Consider the following 22,047-nt stretch of genomic DNA (forward strand, 5'->3'; position numbering starts at 1 on the left):
CACTGTTTATAACATTTTATAACAGTTTTTCTTAATTTGAACCCATGATATAATTCATATGTTTTTGGTTGTTTGTTAAATTTATTAAATACATGTTTTTGCATTACGGGTTGTTGTGTGGTGTGATTCATCATATGGCGTGACGGCATATCATTTGGTGTGACTTTCAGAATTATGAAATTATGAAGGCTTTTTGGTAAGACATGTTAAAATCATCAATGGGACAGATAAATAACAGTGTCACCAAATATTTCTAGCATTTTGGTGTTTTTATAAGAAGGTTTGCCAAAATGAATTAGAAATACATAGTCAAATTTAGTGCAATCGTCTTACCATGAGTTTTGATTAAGAAAAATTATGCAAAATGTAACTAATTTGCACAAGGAAGAGCTAGAAATGTGTAGAGTAGTGATGAGGAATGCTGATAAATAAACATACATAATAAAAAATACACCCCTTTTCAATTTTGTACAGAATAACCTTCATGTCACACCATATGACAATTTTACTCACTAGCACATTATACTAATGGAAAAAAATATATTACACGAAAAAATCTACAATACCACAAATATTTTTAGAAAGATAAGAGTCCGTAAAACAGAACTGAATGATTTCCATTACTCATATGCGATATATTTTTAAAAAAAAACTTTTTTTCAGCCTAAAACGTCAACCACCCAAATATAATGATAATAAAGTACAATCTAATATAATCTCTAATCTAATCAGGTATAATGTTTTATTTGTATTTACTTATACTTAGTTGTACTTATGTCATTGCACATACCGCAGACAGTTTATTGTATATAAATACCTGTTTTTGTTTATTCTGTAAATTGTTGCTTTTTTATTCCTTTATGCTGTGGACCTGTTGCTGTTGCTATGGCAAATACAATCTGAATCTGAATCTATCTATCTGATCTGAAAATCTGAAGCTGCTGCATAGACAATGAATTGGTAAAGATGACACTGAGAGCACCCCGGGGAATGTTCTGAGTAAGTATACATGTTCTGCTTCAGAACTGAGAACACACAATAAAGCTCATTTGAAAAACTAAAATGAACGTGCTATGGGTCCACAAAATCAGTCCCCCATTCATTGTCTATGGAGCAGCTCCAGACTGAATACAGTTGAGGGGAACCCATGGTGTAGTGTGCGCGTTTCTAGTCGGACAAGGTTGGATAGTACACAAAGCTGGAGAGGAGGAAGTGAATGGAACTCACGTGTAAACATGAAAAACATGAAAAAGCTAAACAACGAGACTACAAAAGGCAAATTCAAGCCGGGATCTAAGAAAAGAGAAAATAAATGCATCGTTACGTTTGACGATAACGACCGACAGTAAGTTAACTTAGCCCGTTTATGAATCAACAATCTCCAATCGTTATCAAGTTAACATTAGCAGAACCACGACAATGTTACTTAGATATATCCATATATATCCATATCCATACATAGATTTTGTGTTACAATTGTTAAAATAATCTACATATTAACTACATATTAGACTTTGGCCAGACTGCGATATAGCACAAAGTTTGCACTCTACTTACAGTAATGTATTATTATCTCCTTGCCTGCCTCTGCAGGGAGTATCTGACAGGTTTCCGCAAGAGAAAGACGGAGAGGAGGAAAGCAGCAGTGGTGGAGATCCAGAAAAAGATTAAGGAGGAACAGAAGAGAGTCAGAGTACAGGTCAGTATTATTCATCATAGTATTTATTCTCAACATCAGGTGTCATACCTACCATTTAGGGCTGGCCAATAATTCAATATGATCATGAGCTTAGAGTAGACGACAGAGTACAGCAACTTGCAATGGGCCTGGTCTACAAGATACACTACACCACTAAGGTACCCATGTACATGTCAAAATATTTCCCAAAGGTCAGTGAATACCACGACCACAACACCAGAGGGAGCTCCACAAATCATGTTAAACCCAGATTCGGCTCAAACAAGGGACTAAACACGTTTCACAATTTTGCCACATCAATGTGGAACGCCCTACCCAAAGCTGTAAAGGAATGTGAATCACTACCCACTTTCAAAACCACTCTCAAAGAACACCTACGGGAGACTGCAATTCGAAACTGGCCCCTGTAAATGTCCTAACCCAACTCCCTCCAATGTACAGTAAATGACCAAGTATGGTTTCGTCAATATTCCAATGTACAGTTTTGCTTGTACAGTGGTACAGTGTCCCCCCCCCACCCAACCACCTCCAATGTACAGTCCCCCCCCCACCCCACCTACCCAACCTCCTCCAATGTGCAGTTTCTACGTCAAATGCTCTCTTTTCTGGACTCTTTTTGTATCACAAACAGTACTGTATTTGCAAATCTGGTATGTCATAAATGTATCTGTAGCAGTACTGTCTATCTGTATGTCGTGTGTGTCATATTATGTTATGATGAATAGAAAATGGGGGACCCTGATGTAAACAAGACGAAAGTCTTTCTCTGGTCTGCATCCCCTTAACAATTGTATGTATTGAGCTGTACTGTACTGTACCCATTCTGCAATCTGTTCATAAAGTTATCAATCAATCAATCATTTATCATTTGGATCATAATACCGTTGTGAAACCATGACATCGTGATAATTCGAATTGTCTACGTTTATAATAAGAAGCATAGCATTGACTAAAATGTTACTTAACACTCACTTAACATTACCACACAGTTCAATGAGATTACATAACCTTCACCTTCTTGAGCAGATATCATGATGTATATTGATATTGAGGGAAAGTCCCTGGCTTCATATAGATTACTTCCATATTGCTCAGCCAATGTGGCCCAATGTTGCAGCTCATCGGCCAGAGTTATCATTTAATGATAATCACCTATTATTTGATTACAATCACATGTTGTTTGCCTACTAAGATGTCTGATGGAATACTATGAATGCCTTAGAGGGGCACTTCACCAAAAAACAATGCTGATTTATTTTGCACATAATCTCACTTGCATCTAAAACTCAAAACAGTTTTGCACACATTAATTTACCGTAGTTTGACAGTAAATTAGGTTGGATATGGCCACCTGTGATGTCATCGGGGACATTGAATCCTTGTGTTGTGTTAATTACACCTCAATTAAATGATACGATAGCAGTACCTATAAGACAAGGTATTGCCTATTGTTTCCATCTATATAATTTCATGGAGCTGTAATTAACACAACACAAGGATTCAATGTCCCCGATGACATCACAGGTGGCCATCTAAGGAATCCCTCGACATTCAGTTTTATACGTCAAAGGTGCGGCGATGCAAACTAATACTAAAGGGATGTAAATATCAAACATCAAACAGTCTCTGAGGAGTCAGCCCTCTTAATAGGTTCTTGCATCACCGGCGTGCTCCACCAGGCGTTCCCTTCTCCAGCTTCCTTGTGCTACTGGAGTAACAACCCCCACAGGCCTGGAGGAAGGATTGTCTTAGGCCCGCCCACATTGCCCTCCAGTCAAAATATCTCAGCCTAGAGTCTAGACTAAAGCTTTTCTGTAACAGGACTAGAAGGTTGGTATAGGATAGTGGATATAGACGGATGAGGACAGTGGAAACGGACAAGGGGGAGCTAATGATGATGTCATTTTATTTCTTTTCAGAGACACAAGGATTACATAGAGATGCTTAAAGAGAGGACAGATGCTCTAGGTGAGTGTTTTCTCTTGTTTGAATTTTTTACTTTATTTATCCAGGGTAGAATCGCGGAACGCTCTTTCTCAGCAATGCCCTGCTTCACACTCGCCCAATTACACACACTCACACATTCACAACAGTCTGACACTATTGGCCACTGAGCAGCTCCACAATAGTTGGGGGTTAAGTGCCTTGCTCAAGGGCACTTTAGTGCTATTAACACTTTGAATGCCAGCCACGACATAACACGTGTTAGCAGCCCGCCCCCTGAATGCCCAGCACGATAATTAGCGTGAATTTTTTTTTATTAGCGATCTGAATTCATATTTCATCAACCGAGTCTACCGTTGGGAAACCAGCCCCACCATGCGCTTGGATGCGAAAAAAGCGCCCCCTATCGTCTCCCAGATGGTAATGCACCCTTTTGGAATGGACTCAATGAAAATGGATGAGAAAAAAAAACTCCGGAATCCACATTTTACTTCTCACGCATGTACCCCGAGCCGCTCGGAGTCATTGTGGACCATCAGAACAGCGTGTAATATGTCTTTACAGTATGTAGCATTGGATCAATAAAAGGATTGATTATTGGAATGGCGATCAGGAATTGGAATAATCTTTTTGGATACCATCTGATCTCAGGTAAGGAATCTATTTTACCAGTCTTAGGATAATCAGACCTGTTTTCACGGAGATATAAGCTTTTCCCCTATGTGTGATATGGCTGTTTGGCTGTGCGAGCGATCAGGAACTAAGAGAATCGATTTTCAGCTCGCGGCACCAGCGTGCATACGTACACATATACTATCGATAATCTAGCGTTTATTTGAAAACGATTCATAAATAGGCCGAAAAATGACAAACATGGCTCACACCGGAGGTTCCAGATCACGCAATTCAACCAGCGGATCACTTCTTTATCCATCGAAAAGATCGGACATCATCAGAGTCCGGTAAACAACGTGGAGGAGGTATTGCCTTCATGTTTAACAAAAATTGGAGTGATCCAACGAACGTGAAGGAATTATCCAACCACTGCTCCCCAGAACTGGAATATATAACCATCAAGTGTCGTCCTTTCTTCCTCCCGAGGGAGTTAACGGCGATCGTCCTGGTCGGAGTGTATATTCCACCGCAAGCCAGCAACAAGGTTGCGCTCTCCAGACTACACGACGAGGTAAATAGAATACAAGTGGCTAACGTTAACGCCGCCATTTTGGTACTGGGAGATTTCAATAGCGCCAATCTGAGAAAGGTATTGCCCGACTTCTATCAGCATGTGACTTGCAACACCAGAGGCGGTAACATCCTAGATCACTGTTACACGCAATTTAAAGGTGGCTACAAGGCTCATTCTGATAGTGGCTTTGGCAAGTCAGATCACGCATCCATTTTCCTTTCACCAAAGTACAGACAGAGAATTAAAAGTACTCCCGTAGTCTCGCGAGAGGTGCAGAAATGGGATCTGACGTCAGAAGAGACGATCCGGTCAGTGTTTCACCACACAGACTGGATTGTGTTCCGCGACACAGATAACATTAATGCCTACACGGAGACAGTGCTGGACTATGTCTGTACTAGGGTGAAAGAAACAATCCCCACTACCAAAATGAAAGTTTACCCAAATCAAAAACCCTGGGTAGACAAATCCGTCCGGGAAGCTCTGAGAGAGCGCACCAAAGCATACAATGACGGCCTAGTGGCAGGCAACATGAATGACCACAAGGTGGCGCGACACAACGTAAGGAGGACAGTGTCAGAGGCCAAACGGCGCTACAGGGATAAAATTGAACTCCAGTTTGAACAAGCTGACTCTAGAGCTATGTGGCAGGGGCTCAAAACGATGACAGACTACAAAGGCGCCTCCCTCAAACTGAACAGTGATATCTCCTTAGCAAACGACCTCAATACCTTCTATGCGAGGTTTGATGCTGGTAATAACAACACCAGCTCACAAGCCTCGGCAAGGGGGGGGGGGGGGGTCGGCTGCTGATGGAGGCGCAGTGTTCAGGGTAACAGAGCATGAGGTGAGGCGGACCTTTAAAAAAGTGAATATCAGGAAGGCAGCAGGTCCGGACGGCATCCCCGGCCGCGTCCTAAAAGTCTGTGCCGACCAACTGGCCCCAGTATTCACTGACATATTTAACCTGTCCTTAGAACAGGCTGTCATCCCCACCTGCCTGAAGAAGTCCACTATTATCCCTGTACCCAAAAAATCCAAGCCTGCTTGCCTCAACGACTACCGCCCTGTAGCTCTCACCTCCATAGCCATGAAGTGCTTTGAGAAGCTAGTAAAGGGCTACATCTGCTCCTCCCTCCCCATCAACATGGACCCCCTGCAATTTGCATACCGCCCCAACAGGTCCACGGAGGACGCCATATCCCATGTGCTGCACACAGCAGCATCACACCTGGACAAGAGGCAGGGGAACTATGTGAGAATGCTATTCATCGACTACAGCTCGGCATTCAATACCATAGTCCCCTCCATACTCATAGCCAAGCTCAGGGACCTGGGCTTGGGCTATGACCTCTGCCAGTGGGTCTTGGACTTCCTGACTGGCAGACCCCAGGTGGTGAGAGCAGGCAACTGCACCTCCTCATCCATCACCCTCAACATAGGGGCCCCCCAGGGCTGTGTTCTGAGTCCCCTCCTCTACTCCCTGTACACACACGACTGTGTGGCTCAGCGGAGTAGCAATACAATCGTCAAATTTGCTGACGACACAGTGGTGGTGGGCCTGATCTCTGCCAACGACGAGAGGGCCTACCTGGAAGAGGTCTAGGTCCTGGCGGGATGGTGCCAGGAAAACAGCCTCTCCCTGAACGTCAGCAAAACAAAGGAGATGATTGTGGACTTCAGGAGGTCGGGGGTCAAGGACTACAGCCCCCTCAGCATCGACGGGGCACCGGTTGAGAGAGTCAACAGCTTCAAGTACCTCGGAGCCTACATATCCGAGGACTTGACATGGACCACACACATTAACAGTGTGGTGAAGAAGGCACGACAACGCCTCTACTTCCTCAGGCGCCTAAGGAAGTTCCAAGTCAGCCAGAAGATCCTTAAGAACTTCTACTCATGTACAATAGAGAGCATCTTGACCGGCAACATCACCTCCTGGTTTGGGAATAGCACTGCAAAAGACCAAAGCAGACTACAAAGAGTGACACGGTCAGCCGAACGCACAATTGGAGGGGGGCTCCCCACCCTCCAGAACATTTACTACAAGCGTTGCAAGGGCAAGGCTAAGAGAATCATTAAAGACTCCAGTCACCCGAACAACTGCCTCTTCGAACTGCTGCGGTCAGGCAAGCGATACAGGAGTCTCAAGGCGAGCACAGAAAGACTCAGAAGTAGCTTCTATCCCCAGGCCATCAGGCTGCTAAACGAACAATGAATGAACACTACACAACAACAACCACCAAACGCACATAGCACACACATCCACACGCACACACTCACTTTAAACAAACACACTGTAGCACCCACTCCACACACTTTATAGCACACACCCACTTTAAACAAACACACTGTAGCACCCACTCCCCACACTTTATATTTATGGATGAAGGATTGCACTACAACTCGTACACCTTACTGTAAATTGTACCTAAAATTGTACCTCATCCCATTTCTGCTTTGCACTAGATAGTACTGTACATTAGTACACTGCATAGTATTGTGTATTGTATATTATATGGTAACTCAGAACATTGTACATATGTCTATACCGAACACTGTGACCTCATTTTCTTCTTCTAAATTCATGCTATATTATGTTATTATGTTATTTGATACTATCTTGTCTAGCACAGTCTCTGGAGCGTAACAGTAAGAAGCATTTTGTATGAAAGTATTCTGTACTTCTGTATGACAACTATTAAAGAACTTGAGAACTTGAACTTGATCTAGAATATTCCAGTACAGGGCGTTTATCACGGAATCTTTTTATTTTCCGTGAAAACGAGGGCTTTTCAAAATGCTATAAAACGAAAATGAACCGATAAAAAAACAATCCGCTTCGACAATGTTGACTGGAAAATGAGTCATTGATAAGCGACGGGCAGATTAGACACATAGCCATAATTTAAAACATAGATTAGGCGTTATTAATGCTAACATTGAAGTGGTTGATGGGCATTCAAGGGGGTAAAAAGGAAAACACGGCCGGCTCTGAAAGTGTTAAGGCAGGGGAGAACATTATTCCTTCAATTCCCCCACCCACATTTCCCCTGCCTGTTCTGGAATCGAACCACTGACCTTCCAGACACAAGTACGGCTTTTCTAATCTTCTCTGAACTTGAGGCCACTGCTGCCTGCCAAAGAAAACAAGGCTGGTTAAGCCAAGCCTAGTTAAGCTCAACCCGGCCACAACGCTCATGCATGTGTATTTGAAAAATGGGGTCACTTTTAGGGACATTCGCTATTGCAGGCCAGCCCCTCCGGGTCCAGCGATAATGTTATCTCAGTGTAGGGTACACATTTCTCTGGACTGTTAACACATTGAGTGCCACGCCCCTTTGACCATATATGGGCTAGAGTGCCAGTAAGGAAGTCAATGGGAGGTCGGGGAAATTTGCGAAGGCTTAAACTATATCTTAAATTATGGCTATGGGTCCAGGGCTCTACAGTGCGACCATATTGCTTGCATATGCCCCTAGAAATATGTGTGTGCGAACCGGAAAAATCAATTACTCGCACGGTGTGCGAGTGAAGATTACAGCCTCAGTCGTGCTTTTTTTTCCTCCGCTGATAAATCGTTAAAAAACTACAAGTCCCACATTGCACTCAAGCCAACGGTCCAATCACAGTAGAGTGACGTGACTTCAAGGGAAATAAAGGAAATGACCAATCGGACGCTCTCATTTGCTTTTTTACTTCCTGAAAGTCCGCCATTGCGATATGCGAGACTTTCCAGAGACGGTAACATTAAATTAACTTATTCTAGTCTTACCAATAGCAATAGATTTTAGAACACCTAGATTTATCGATAGCAATAGTAATATAACGTTAATGCAACAAAACGAATGCCTTGCTTTGTTAATCATAACGTTGATGCAGTAGCGTATGCCGTTGTGTTGGCTGTAACGGACATGATAACAACATAACACATTACACACATTATGTACACATTAAAATTGCGACATTTTCAAATTGATGCAGTTGAATTTTCCCCTTAGGATCGATGCATTGCGATGCATTGTTACACCCCTACACCAAAGTCACTGGCCCACTGTGCGTGTGTGTATCTGTGTGTGTGCTAACTTTCTAGCGTTATCAACAGCAGAGGTGGGCAATGGGTCCAGCTGCAGCGCCGGAGTGCAAGCAGTGTGACGTAATTTGCAGAATCGACTGTCAATCAATGGTCTACCTGACACGCAAACTCATAAACAATGTTTCTGTACTGGAGGTGTACAGTATTTCAATAGGCAACCCTGAAAGGATTATTTTTCTAGAAGAGCAACACTAGCCAAAACATAGGCATTGTTATGCATACAAGGGGCAAAAGCTAAAGTTAAGTGACTGTTACTTTTGTAGCAGTAGTTTGATTTGATAGTTTATTTGATAGGGACAGCACATGTTAATGAACATCAAGTACAAAATACAAAATGCATGCAGAGTTGTAGCAAGAGCTAATTTACACCAGGAGACAGCAAAACTCTTTCAATAAATAAATAGCCTGCTTAGGGTAAAAGCATTGTGACAATCAATGATGAAAACAACAATAAAAACAAGAAACAAGTTACATAAACTAAATCAGATTAAAAATTATCACAGTTCTGGTTTGCCTTAAGATGCAGTTTAAGATAGGTCTTGAACATGGAGTATGTGGGGCATTCTCTAATCACAACTGGTAGGCTATTCCAGTAGTTACCACCTTTAACAGAGAACACAGTTTTAGCAAAGGTAGTATACCGAAAAGGCACCTTTACAGTCCCCTCTACTGATGGCCCTGGTGGTAATGCCAGTGTCTCCTTTTTGTTTAATGTCACTGCCTTTTTTATTAGGCCTAGTTGTTGGCTACAACTTTGCCACAGTAGGCATTAATCACTTAATAGTTCAAATGTCTGTGTCCCATTCCCGTTTGCACACGCAGATACACACACACGCACACAGTGGGCCAGTGACTTTGGTGGTATGTGCTATTGCACAGATGTGTGTCCCGTTCCCGTTTGCACATGCACGCACAGTACAAATATAAATTTCTTTTGGAAAAGAAAAAATAAACTCTGTTACTTGAAATATTTTCACTGTGCTCCTAAATATTTTTGTGTGCTCCTAAATTTTTTCATTTAGGAGCACATGTGCTCCTTGGGAAAAAGGTTAGCGTAGAGCCCTGGGGTCTAAAACACCCCTCGCTTATCAATGACTTGCTTGCAGTCAACATGTACGAAACGGATTGTTTTTTTCATTGGTACATTTCCGTTTTATACCGTTTTGAAAAACTGTATAGATTTGGAGAGTTCTAGTAATTCCAGAGAAATTCCACGATAATAGCTCTTTAGTGGAATACACAAAACACGTGATTTTTTTGGCTGATTTATTAATCGTTTTCAAATAAACGCTAGATTATCGATAGTATATGTGTACTTATGCACGCTAGAGAAGCGGGCTGAAAAATCTATTATCCATGACCTGGTCAGTGCTAACGTCATACACACACACACACACACACACACACGCTGCGATGGCTGAGAAAAAAACATCTGATTAACCCAATACTGGTAAAATAGAGTCCTTACCTCACATCAGATGTTCTGCAAAAAGATTAATCCAATTCCTGATCGCCATTCCAAATATTGATCGCGTTTATTGATCCAACGTTATAGTCCAAAACACATAATCGACGCTGCTCCCAGTGGGGGGACTCAATGCAATAGTATCAAGCTGCATGCCAGAGAAGGGAAAACCCCGGACCTGACTTTTTTTCTGATGCACATGCCCACCCAATCCAATCCAATGATGTGAAATACCATCCGGGAGACGATAGGCGGCGGTATTTGCCCTTTTCGAGCTCAGAGCCATTCCCAATGATAACGTCAGGCTGGATGCATGAAAAATGAATGGATATTGCTAATAAAAGCAAAAACGAGAAAAAGACGAGAAAACTTGTCATTGGCACTCAACGCATGGCGAGTCCATAAATCTGACTCTTCTCTCTCTCCCTCTCTCTCTCCTCAGATGAAATTGAAGAAGAAGAAGATGAGCTTGAAGACGTGATAACTGACACAACAGAATCTATGCAGTATGACCACCCCAACCACACCGTTACCGTAACAACCATCAGTGAGCTTGACTTGACGGGGGCAAGCTTCCTTGGACTGAGGAACAATGAGGTAGAGAGTAGATAGCCTCTACAATACAATGCACAATATACCACCTATATAAACCTACCTCTTTCATCTCTTTATTTAATTATATTACATACTATAACATTTTATTTCGTTTTTTTTTTTTTATTATTATTTACCTTGGTATATTCTCTTCAACCACTGATGGGTCTTGCTGTTGACAACAACAACATTTTTGCTCGGGGTTAATAAAATATCTTAACTTAACTTATCTTATCTTATCTCATGTTACAGATGGGTGTAGATGGTAATCCCTTGTGCTTGTAATTTACTAAAGACTAAAGACACTTTTTAAACTGCTGCGGTGACCCACCTCCATTTATATTGTAAACACTGAATTGGAACGTGCAATGTTACTCACTGTGCCTTGTATATATTATATTTATCTATTTTTACCTTCTTTTTTAGCACTTTCTTGTATTTACATATGTTTTAGTTAAGTATTGTATGATTTTGTGTGAAGGGCGGACTAGCAAAGTAAGATTTTCATTGTGTGGCAAACTTGTCTGTTTAACGATTTTATTTATTTATTTTTATTAGTGCTGTCAGGCGATAAAAAAAAATGTATCTAATTAATTACAGGATTTGTAATTAATCTAATTAATCGCATAACCATTTTAGGCCTGATATTCTATATTCTATAATCATATTTCAAATGGCATGTGTCCACTCTGGATGGCAGAATTCAGTACTGTATCTAGAAAACCTTCTGTTTAATCATCTTCCCTTTATTCATTTCCTTAGATTTTTTGTACACGTGATCTCAAGAAGGTACTGAACAAGATCAGTGGCAGGAGATGTTCATGTCTGATCATTTTTAGCATGGTTGTTATTCACAGTCAAAGATACAAAAAAAAATTATTGATATTTTCATTTGGTTCATTACAATTTACTCAAGCCTAGTAGCAGACACAGTATTTCTGACACTGGGAATACATTCCCTGCGATCCATAGATGTCCCTAGAATCAGATACCAAAAACATGCAAATGGACCATATTAAAAAAAAGTCTGTAAATGTGTATTCTACGTTCTTATGGAATGAATGAGATTTAAAAAAAAAAAATTTAGATTTTTTTTCTATACATTTTGAGTAAACTTTCATAACGCGATAATTTGCTGTGTAATTAATTAATCTAATTAACCCATCTTTCGCCAATGACTGATTCAGACGTCATTCCTCGCCATGCTTAATCTGCCAATGACGGATTACGACGTCATCGAGATCAATATTTCAAAAATCTGTCATGACATTCATATTTCACTGACGGATCATTGACGGGTGCTGGGGATCTCCACTCAACTCTCCAACGGTTCAATATCGCCACCTGGTGGCCGATCGCCAAACCGGAAGTGGGGCCGGAAGTGCTTGGTGTCCCCCCTATTCCGTCCGCCACTCGCGATCGCTCGCGGGACTCCATCTTGACACACTGGATAATCGATCGGTTGCCATAACTCAATAAACAAGGTTATTTGGACATATATATTATTATACAACCCGGAAATGGTTAGTCTAGATCAACATCCCATAATAGCGATCTTTCTGCTCCACGCTGATCACCCAACGGTCAGAGGAAGCTGCGGTGAGTTTCAGCGTGTTTGATTATTATTATCCATACAAACTGCTATGATCAACATATCACCCATACTTAGGGATGGGTATCGAATTCTGTACTTTTGAGGTACCGAACCGAAACACGTCGGTACTACCGAGTATCGAATCAAGTGAGATACAAAAAAAAAAAAAATTTTACTTTTTTTTTTAAACTTTTTTCTTTTCATGTCAACGTTCACACGCACAATATATGCTTACCTAGGATTTGACTTGATTCAACAACAAAGCAGTCGGAGCAATGACAAGCCGAAAACTGTCGAAATTGTAGTTATTTGAAGTTTGGATTTTATTTTTTTACGACTGAGGTAGGTAAATTAAATTTCCTGAGACTAAAGTACCGAAAAAGGGTACCGTTGGGTACCGGTATCGATTCACAGGTACTGGTATCGGTTCAAATGTGAAAGGTACCCATCCCTACCCATACTACATGATTCATTTAACGTCGGTCATTGCATTATAAACGACCCCCCCCCCCCCCCCCCTCCGGTCACCAGCAGATGACGAGTCATGACGTTTAGGACCTTGTACAATTGAAATTTTTTATCTGACGTCAATCGCTAGCAAACTGCATTTGATGATGTAATATATGCATAAATGGCTATATCTCACGTTCTATGAATTACTGCAGAAAACGATAAAAACATATTTATACTCTAGACAGTATTTTTATATGAATGTGTGAATGAAAAAGTAAAACGTTCCTACACCCTGAACAATAGCTAATCGATGTTGAATGGGCCATAGTAATGTCAATTTAGCAATACAATTTAAAAAGTTATAGCCCTGCAAAGTAGGTGAACATATCCATAGACAAATAGAGCTGGCAGAGAAGGGATTAGGACGAATCAAAGTGGTGGTGGAGAATGGGTTAACGCGATAAACTGACAGCCCAAATTTTATTTATTTATTTTGCATCATTTCAGCAAAACAGTAAAAAATCGAAACATTGACCATGACAGAAAGTGTATATAAAGGTGCTGAGTAGAGGCAAGAGACCCAGATGGGCCTATACGGGACCTCAACTCATTAAATCATTGGATAAAAAAAAACACAAAAACTAAAATAAAGTGAAATAAGTTCATAAAACTATTTTCATAATAAGATAATATTAAGATAATAATAATCAAAGTAATAATAATAATAATAATAACAACAACATTAATAATTAGTCTAAACAAATTAACATGAAACTGTAAAATAAAGTGATATTAATGGTTTTATGAGATTGAAGCTATTCATTTAACAATGTATATTTAAGCTTGGATTTGAGTGATGAAATAGATGAGCGCATTTTTATTATGGAGGGTTTTGAATTCCAAATTGTAGGACCTCTAAGTCTTATACTGAACTGACCTAATGTTGTGCCGAAGAAATTACAATGAATATTATTTGATTGCCTGGAATGAATACTGGAGTTTGATATGAACAAATTATGGAAAACAAGGGCGGCTAAGTGTCGCAGTGGGCAAGGCGCTCGCCACTAACGCAGGAGACGCTGGGTTCGAGCCCAGCTCTCGGCGTTGCTACCGGCTTGGCTGGTCGTTCATACTAACACAATTGGCAGTGTTAGGGGTGGGAAAGCCGGTGGGTGGGGATTGGACGTTGTGGACAGCGACTCAGGAAGTATTGGGGGCAGCGTGAGCCTCCCGACATCTGCCTCCTCGTGTACCGGAGGGGACACGTGATGCAAGGCTTGGTCCTCACTGCAGCCGACCAGTGGGAGGCATGGTCTAGCAACGTTCGAGACGGGGGGGGGGGGGGGGGGGGAATTGAATTGGCGAGGCGAAATTGGGATGGGAGAAAAACTGGATAAAAAATCATTCCTGAGTTTGAACTGATATTTATTGTGCACTAGGAGTGAGGAGTGCACATGACAATAAACAATCTTGAATCTTACTAAGCTAGTCACGATTTTGGAATTCACAAATGATTACCTACTCAGCTATTGCAATAAATTTAAGTTGTCTGCCCGGTGACATAGTAATTGAAGATCGAGACATTAGCTACAATGAAACTACTGGAACTGAGCAGGTCTGCTTTCTTATGCTCCCTGTAGGTCAATGGAGAGGGTGATGGTGCAAATGAAGAGGAAGGAGAGGAAGATGCGGATAAATGGACCACGGTTCCGAAGAAAGCCAATGATCCCATCCTTAACAAAAAGTACTATTCTCTCTCTCTCTCTCCACACACCATTACCACCATCATAAATCCTCTTTCCATTCAGCTCTCTGTTTTAAAATGTTTATTTTGCTATTGTATAATGTTCCCCAACAGCACCATTTAACACATTCACGGCCAGGGGTCGCTGTTTACCTTCTGTATAGAACGCCATTATATTATATCTTATATTATAGCTATGGGTCTAATACACCCGTCGATTGTCAGTGAGTAGCTTCCAGTCAACATGCACAAAACAGATTGTTTTTTCATCTGTACATTTCCGTTTTATACCGTTTTGAATATGAGTATAGTTTTGGTGATTCTTAGTAATCCCAGGAAAAATAATAATAATATCTTAAATGTATATAGCGCCTTTCAGGAGACCCAAGGTGCTTAACAGCTAAGGGAGGGGGACAGGGAACAACGTAACAACAAAATAATAATCGAAAGGAAAAAAGAAAGAAAACGAAAGAAAAAAGGGGAAATCAGGGAGTGTCATTTACAAATTTGGTGAAAAGGTGGGTTTTGAGTTGGGATTTGAAGGAGTGCAGGGATGTAGCACTACGGATGTTTGGAGGGAGTGAGTTCCAGAGGGTGGGTGCGGCCACAGAGAAGGCTCAGGGACCAACAGGCCGCATGTTGGTGGTGGGGATGGAGAGGAGACCGGAGTCAGAGGACCGTAGCCTTCGGGGAAAAGACGCGATAATAGTGTTTTAGTGGGAATTTTTTTTTATAACTTTTTTTGCCTAATTATCTAATCATCCTGAAATCAACGCTAGATTATCGTTATTATCCTTCCTCATGCAAGAATGAAAAGGGCCCTGGAGCGTTGTAAACACCGACTCCTACAGGTCGGTCGGGGCGCCTGCGCAGCGAGGGAAGGATCTGGAGGGAGGTAGTGTGACCTTCCACACGTTACACTCTCCCAGTGAGAGTCCGCGCTGCCAGGTGAAAAGAAGTGGTGGGCTGGGTACACATGTGTCGGAGGAAGCATGTGATAGTCTCCGCCCTCCCAGACCGACGGTAGGGGGTAGAGTGCGCAACGACCAGGAAGGGGATTGGGAATTGGCATAACGACTAACATTGGGAGGGGAGAAAAACAGAAAAAGAAGGGGGGAAAAGATAATAATAAAAAAAAAATGGGGGACCCTGATGTAAACAAGACAAAAGTCTTTCTCTGGTCTGCATCCCCTTAACAATTGTGTGTATTGAGCCGTACTGTATTGTACCCATTCTGCAATCTGTTAATAAAATGTTCATTCAATCAATCACCTGTGTAGTGATTGATTGAATGAAATTTGTATTAACAGATTGCAGAATGGGTACAATACAGTACGGCGGTCCCCCATTTTCAATTCATAATGAATTGTAAGTAAGGGTGCAATTAGCACTGTGCAATCCATTATTTGTGGATCTAGCCCCTTGTCTTATAGGGACTGCTACCTTATCATTTGATTGAGCTGTAATGTTGACTTTTTATCAAATGTTTTGCTCCACACATTTGATGTTCTTTTACTAATTTATTTGATCAGTTCTATTTATTCTATGTTTCTCTGTTATTCTATGTTTAGTCTTGCCTATTTTTATATTCTTTCTTTCCTTTATTCTCGCTAGTTTTTAAGTTATTTTAACTGTAGCGCTTTGAGATTTGCCCCACAACTGTAAAGCGCATTACAAATAGAATCTATTATTATTATTATTATTATTATTATTATTATTATTATTATTATTATTATTATTATTATTATTATTATAAAACACAAGGATTCAGTGTCTCCGATCACTGGTGGCCATATTCAAACTAATTTACTCAGTAAAAATTATTGAATGTGTGCAAAAAAAATTGGATGTGTGAGATTATGTGCAAAATAAATCGAGCATTGTTTTTGGTGATGTGCCCCTTTTAACCCTTTCACTGCCACACCGCAGAAGGTTAACCCTTTACTATTGATAGTAAGGGGTTAACCTTCTGTAGTGTGGCCGTGAAACGGTTAACCTGATGTTAACCTGCTGTTGTGTGGCAGTGAAAGGGTTAACCTTATGTGTATTGTCGCAGTGAAAGGGTTAACCGTTAGGTAGTGTGGCAGTGAAAGGGTTAATATGGATGGGATATAAACATTGCAGTGGTTATATGAGGTAGGACATTTATTCCGCATGTCGACTATAGAACAACATCTGTCTATTTGGTTGGAAATGTGAATATAAACAAAAGCACTGCACTGATCCGAGGAGCCCATTATTTCCTACATTTAGCTTTGTACTGTTATTAATGATGTCCTGTAACTCTTATTCTCCTCTCTCTCATTCTGCCTCTTACTTGGTCTCCCCCTCTCTGTCTTTCTTTCTCTCTCTCTCTCTCTCTCTTGCTCTGTCTCAAATTCTCTCTGTCTTTCTCCTGCTTCTTTCCTTATCTGTGTCTCCCTCTCTCTCTCTCTCCCTCTTTCTCTGTCTCCCATTATCTCTCTGTCTCCCTCTCTGTCTTTCTCCTGCCTCTGTCTCTCTCTGTCTATCTCCCCATTTCCCTCTTTCTCTGTCTCCCTCTCTCTCCTGCTTCTCTTTCTCCTGCCTGTCTGTCTATCTCTCTCCCTATCTCTCTCTGTGTGTGTGTGTGTCTCTCTCTCTCTCTCTCTCTCTCTCTCTCTCTCTCTCTCTCTCTCTCTCTCTCTCTCTCTCTCTCTCTCTCTCTCTATCTCTCTCTTTCTCTTTCTCTCTGTGTGTAGGATCTGCTCCCTGACAGCATCACTCCACGCTCACACCAGGCAGGGCAGGAAGGGCGGTAAGCAGGAAGGTGGTAGAAAACGCGGCGGCCGTCCGACAGACAAGAAGTCTGGTGTGGCGAAGAAGAAGCGGACCGGGAAGACCACCAAGAAACAGAGACGCCAGCAGACTGGGAAGAGGGAGCATTACCAGGAATAACGCAGAGAGAGAGAGAAACGGAGAGACAGAGATGCCAGCAGACTGGGAAGAGGGTGCATTACCAGGATTGAGATGGAGGGAGATGGTTTGGATCCTATAACAGGACCATAATGCACTTCATAGTGTGCCTGGTGCTTTGTATGAGCTGGAAGTATACTGTACAGTTTAAGGGTTTTTTCACCCAAATTTACAAAATTAGAAATGTCCCTAAAAAGTATTTTCTTGTTTTATGAGTGATGAGTTCCCAAAGTGAAGACAATGCATTGATTCTATGACCACTGACCAGTCATGTTCATATACCTACATTAAACATCGGCAAGTTTTTCTATGTTCCTTCTACTTTTGCAGAATTACAACCTAAAAGTACATTTCTGTGAAATACCCCTTTAACACAGTGAGTGGCGCTACAGAATCACATACAAGTGGCCCCAGGGCAAAGTGACCCCCTAAACCTGACAGTGTTGATGTCACACTCAACCCATTGAGCTACACAAATCTATCTATGGTAAAACGAATTACGCAAGCAAACTGACATGGAAACTTCTGAATTTCTGCTTAGCTTAAAACTGCCCATCCAAACACCAAACTAGGGTGTAAAAATCTGTCTCTTACAGCCCAGGGTGTAGGACCTGTCTCTCTAGGATCTGGTCAAATTTGTACATTTTGTCACCACTGAACTGTTTTTTTTTTTTTTTTTAATGTTATGTCATGCAAATGTATACATTGTGTAATTACCTAGACTGATTATTAAAAGAAAAATAAATGTATTAATAAGTGACCTCCTAGTCAAATGTTTACACAAAACCAATCCTCATTGTGTTTCTATGCAGAACATTGTGTTTGTGGAGCCTATTCTATTGTTTCATAGGAAACCTGACACCCCGGCCAACATCCTTTTTAGAGCATCAGGAAATGAATCTTTGTGTCTGTGTTCCCCTTGTAACACATGTTATGGCCTTGATATAGCCAAAGAAGCACTGTCCCTGCTCTTGTATGTATTACTCAGTTGACCTTACTTCTGGTAGATTTTAAGACCTATTCTATTATGTTACATAATCAAGGGGTTCTAATGTATGTTACTCCCATACCTCACTGGCGTTTACTTATTTAAGCTAACCCGAGCCAGCGCGTGCCAGCTGTCACTAGCACCAGAGTTTGATTTCCCTTTCTAAAGCCCATGATATTTAATACAACCCCCTCAATGGACAAACCACCAGGCCACTGGCTCCATTTTGGCTCCAGACCTGTGTTTAGTTCTCAGCCTTGTGCTGTGTCAACCTAGACTCCTAGAGCCATCATGGCCGCCCCATGTCCTTCAGTTTCACCCATTGTCGGAGCAGCCAATCGGATGTGTGTGAGAGTTAAGCAGCCCGAGGGGGATAGTGAGCATGGGGGAAGAGGCATGTGTCTGATGATGGGGACCTGATGGACAGCTTATCTTCTGACTCCTAATGCCATCTTCTCAGTGCAGCTGACAGCGGGGGGCTCCTCTCAGGTAATACTGATCACTATCACCTTTCAGATCAAAATAATCAGCCTTGTTTTTATCACGTGTTTAGTTTTATCTAAGGGTTGTGTGACCAAGATGGTTGTAAATGGTGTTTAAAGCTCCATGCTAAATGGCTAAAATGTCTCTTAAACCATCTCTTGTACTTTGTGGTCAGTAGTAATGCTATGCTGAGGAGAGATTTGATAGCACTCAGTATTGTGTTTCACGATCCTCTTGTGTGATTAGTTGTCACCCAGCTTTACAGTTTCACCTTAGAATGTGCATGGAACCATGAGACAAGTCTCTTAATCGGGTATTCTCAAGGGCTTTGCTTAGTGTCTGTGTCTTGTATTCTAGTGACTCATCCTAACTGTACGTTGTACTCTGCAGTATGGAAGTAGTGATAGTTTCTCTCATCTTTTTCATTTAGTATGTAAATAATATTAATCATACAGGGGGGATGGTCTGAATGTGTGGCCAGTTCTTCGTTGCTGTCCCTCATTTGTTATGTTACCGTGGTAACCCTGGTACCCTGGTGCTATGGTCATACGGTCATACCCTGTATTTATCACAATTGCACCATACCATCATGTCCTTGTCCATGCAGCCTCCATCAAGGCATGCTGTACTGTGTGTGTTGTTCAAATGTATATTCTTCTGAGTGCAGTGTGTTTCACTATGTATAGATGCTTTCAGTGGAATTGCATTGCTATGTAAAACCTGCAGTTGATTTCCTGTTGCAGTGTTTGCTAATATAATCAACTGACAGGACATCAAACGCAGTCCATTTATAATGTTGACGTTGTCAAGTTGAAACAGTCTATAACTATTCCTCTGCCCCCCTTGCTGCCGTTTCCCAGTGTTCACGGAGGAGTGCGATGAGCGAGCAAGTGCCCCCTCCGGACCCGCCATGCCCCTCTCTAGCCATGCTATGCCCCTCTCTGGCGACGAGCCCGTCTGCCCCAAGTTCCAGGCCAACATCTTTGACCCCTCCCGCTGCCATGACTGCCTGCGCCAGAAGCACCTGCACTCGGGCGCGGCGGCGGAGACACAGGGAGCAGCGCCTCCACAGAAGCCTGCCTCAGAGACCGGGCCGGCGACTGGGATTGGCCCCCTGCCAAGCAAAGGAGCTCCATTACCAACAATCCCATCCCAAGGAGAGGAAAGAGACACCAGTGGCAAGGTAAGGTGGAAGAGAGGCGGGAGAGGGAGGGAGAGAGGAGGAGGCAGGGAGAGACAGAGAGGCGGGAGAGACAGAGAGGCGGGAGAGACAGAGGGAGGGAGAGAGGGAGGGAGAGAGAGGAGAGGGAGGGAGAGAGAAAGGAGAGGGAGGGAGAGAAAGAGGAGAGGGAGGGAGAGAGGGAGGGAGAGAAAGAGGAGAGGGAGGGAGAGAGAAAGAGGCAGGGAGAGACAGAGAGAGGCGGGAGAGACAGAGGGAGGGAGAGAGGGAGGGAGAGAGAGGAGAGGGAGGGAGAGAAAGAGGAGAGGGAGGGAGAGAAAGAGGAGAGTGAGGGAGAGAGGGAGGGAGAGAAAGAGGAGAGGGAGGGAGAGAGAAAGAGGCAGGGAGAGACAGAGAGGCGGGAGAGACAGAGGGAGGGAGAGAGAGGAGAGGGAGGGAGAGACAGAGGGAGGGAGAGAGGGAGGGAGAGAAAGAGGAGAGGGAGGGAGAGAAAGAGGAGAGGGAGGGAGAGAGAAAGAGGCAGGGAGAGACAGAGAGAGGCGGGAGAGACAGAGGGAGAGAGGGAGGGAGAGAGAGGAGAGGGAGGGAGAGAAAGAGGAGAGGGAGGGAGAGAAAGAGGAGAGGGAGAGAAAGAGGAGAGGGAGGGAGAGACGAGGAGCGACAGGGAGAGAGAAAGAGGCAGGGAGAGACAGGGAGGGAGAGAGGCAGGGAGAGAAAGAGGGAGGGAGAGAGGAGGAGTGATAGGGAGAGAGAAAGAGGCAGGGAGAGAAAGAGAGAGGCTGGAGAGAGAGGGAGGGACTCCGAGAGAGAGAGGAGGAGTGACAGGGAGAGAGAAAGAGGCAGGGAGAGAAAGAGAGAGGCGGGAGAGACAGAGGGAGGGAGAGAGGAGGAGTGACAGGGAGAGAGAAAGAGGCAGGGAGAGAGAGAGAGGCGGGAGAGACAGAGGGAGGGAGAGAGGAGGAGCGACAGGGAGAGAGAAAGAGGCAGGGAGAGAAAGAGAGAGGCGGGAGAGAGAGGGGAGGGGAGAGAGGAGGAGCGACAGAGAGAGAAAGAAAGGCAGGCAGGGTAAGAGAGAGGCGGGAGAGACAGAGGGAGAGAGAGACGAGGAGCGAAAAAGAGAAAGGCAGGGAGAGATGAGGAGCGAAAAAGAGAGGCAGGGAGAGATGAGGAGCGTAAAAGAGAAAGAGGCAGGCAGAGACAAGGAGCGAAAAATAGAGAGAGGCAGGGAGCGAAAGAGAGAGATGAGGAGCAACAGAGAGAAAGAGAGGCAGGGAGAAATGAAAAGAGATACCAAGACGAGGACTGACAAAGAAAGAAGGTCCTCGTCTGGGGAGTGACCAGAGGGAGAGGTCTGATTGGGCCAGAGGGAACTAGAATGGGATGAGATTAGACTGACAGGAGGATGAGGCCAGCAGGGGTCAGAGAGGGGGTCAAGAAGATGATGAGGTCAGACACTATCAATAAACCAGAGGGAGTGAAGTTGTTTAGTGATGGAGTGATGTTTAAATCAATCTGAACTGTTACATATTAGTACTTAGAAAACTGCACCACAGTTATCATTTGGAAAGGGAAAGACTCCAAGTGACTTTGCATGACATGTTTGGATCAACAGAAAACTATGAATCATACTAACATAACGTAGTTTGAACAACCTTATGTTTTAACATTCCACTTCCTCTATCAT

General features: G+C 42.8%; 1 protein-coding gene across 1 annotated transcript; it reads left to right on the forward strand.

The window, feature by feature from the left end:
* The first annotated feature begins 1,193 nt into the window (after positions 1-1,193).
* Positions 1,194-18,472, forward strand: nol12 (nucleolar protein 12). Its single transcript, XM_084329428.1, has 6 exons — positions 1,194-1,345; positions 1,594-1,699; positions 3,619-3,667; positions 10,836-10,990; positions 14,675-14,778; positions 17,499-18,472. The coding sequence occupies exons 1-6, from the start codon at positions 1,236-1,238 to the stop codon at positions 17,692-17,694; spliced, it is 720 nt and encodes a 239-aa protein (XP_084185554.1). The 5' UTR covers positions 1,194-1,235; the 3' UTR covers positions 17,695-18,472.
* The last annotated feature ends 3,575 nt before the right edge of the window (positions 18,473-22,047 follow it).

Source organism: Notolepis coatsorum (genome assembly GCF_963971535.1).
Source record: "Notolepis coatsorum genome assembly, chromosome: 14".
Taxonomy (NCBI): Eukaryota; Metazoa; Chordata; class Actinopteri; order Aulopiformes; family Paralepididae; genus Notolepis; species Notolepis coatsorum.

Bases quoted from the DNA above. Each gene is read 5' to 3' on its own strand.
- nol12 (XM_084329428.1), top strand. From the start codon at position 1,236: ATGAAAAACATGAAAAAGCTAAACAACGAGACTACAAAAGGCAAATTC. The intron at 1,346-1,593 runs GTAAGTTAACTT...CTGCCTCTGCAG, and splicing joins TTTGACGATAACGACCGACA to GGAGTATCTGACAGGTTTCC. The intron at 1,700-3,618 runs GTCAGTATTATT...ATTTCTTTTCAG, and splicing joins AGAAGAGAGTCAGAGTACAG to AGACACAAGGATTACATAGA.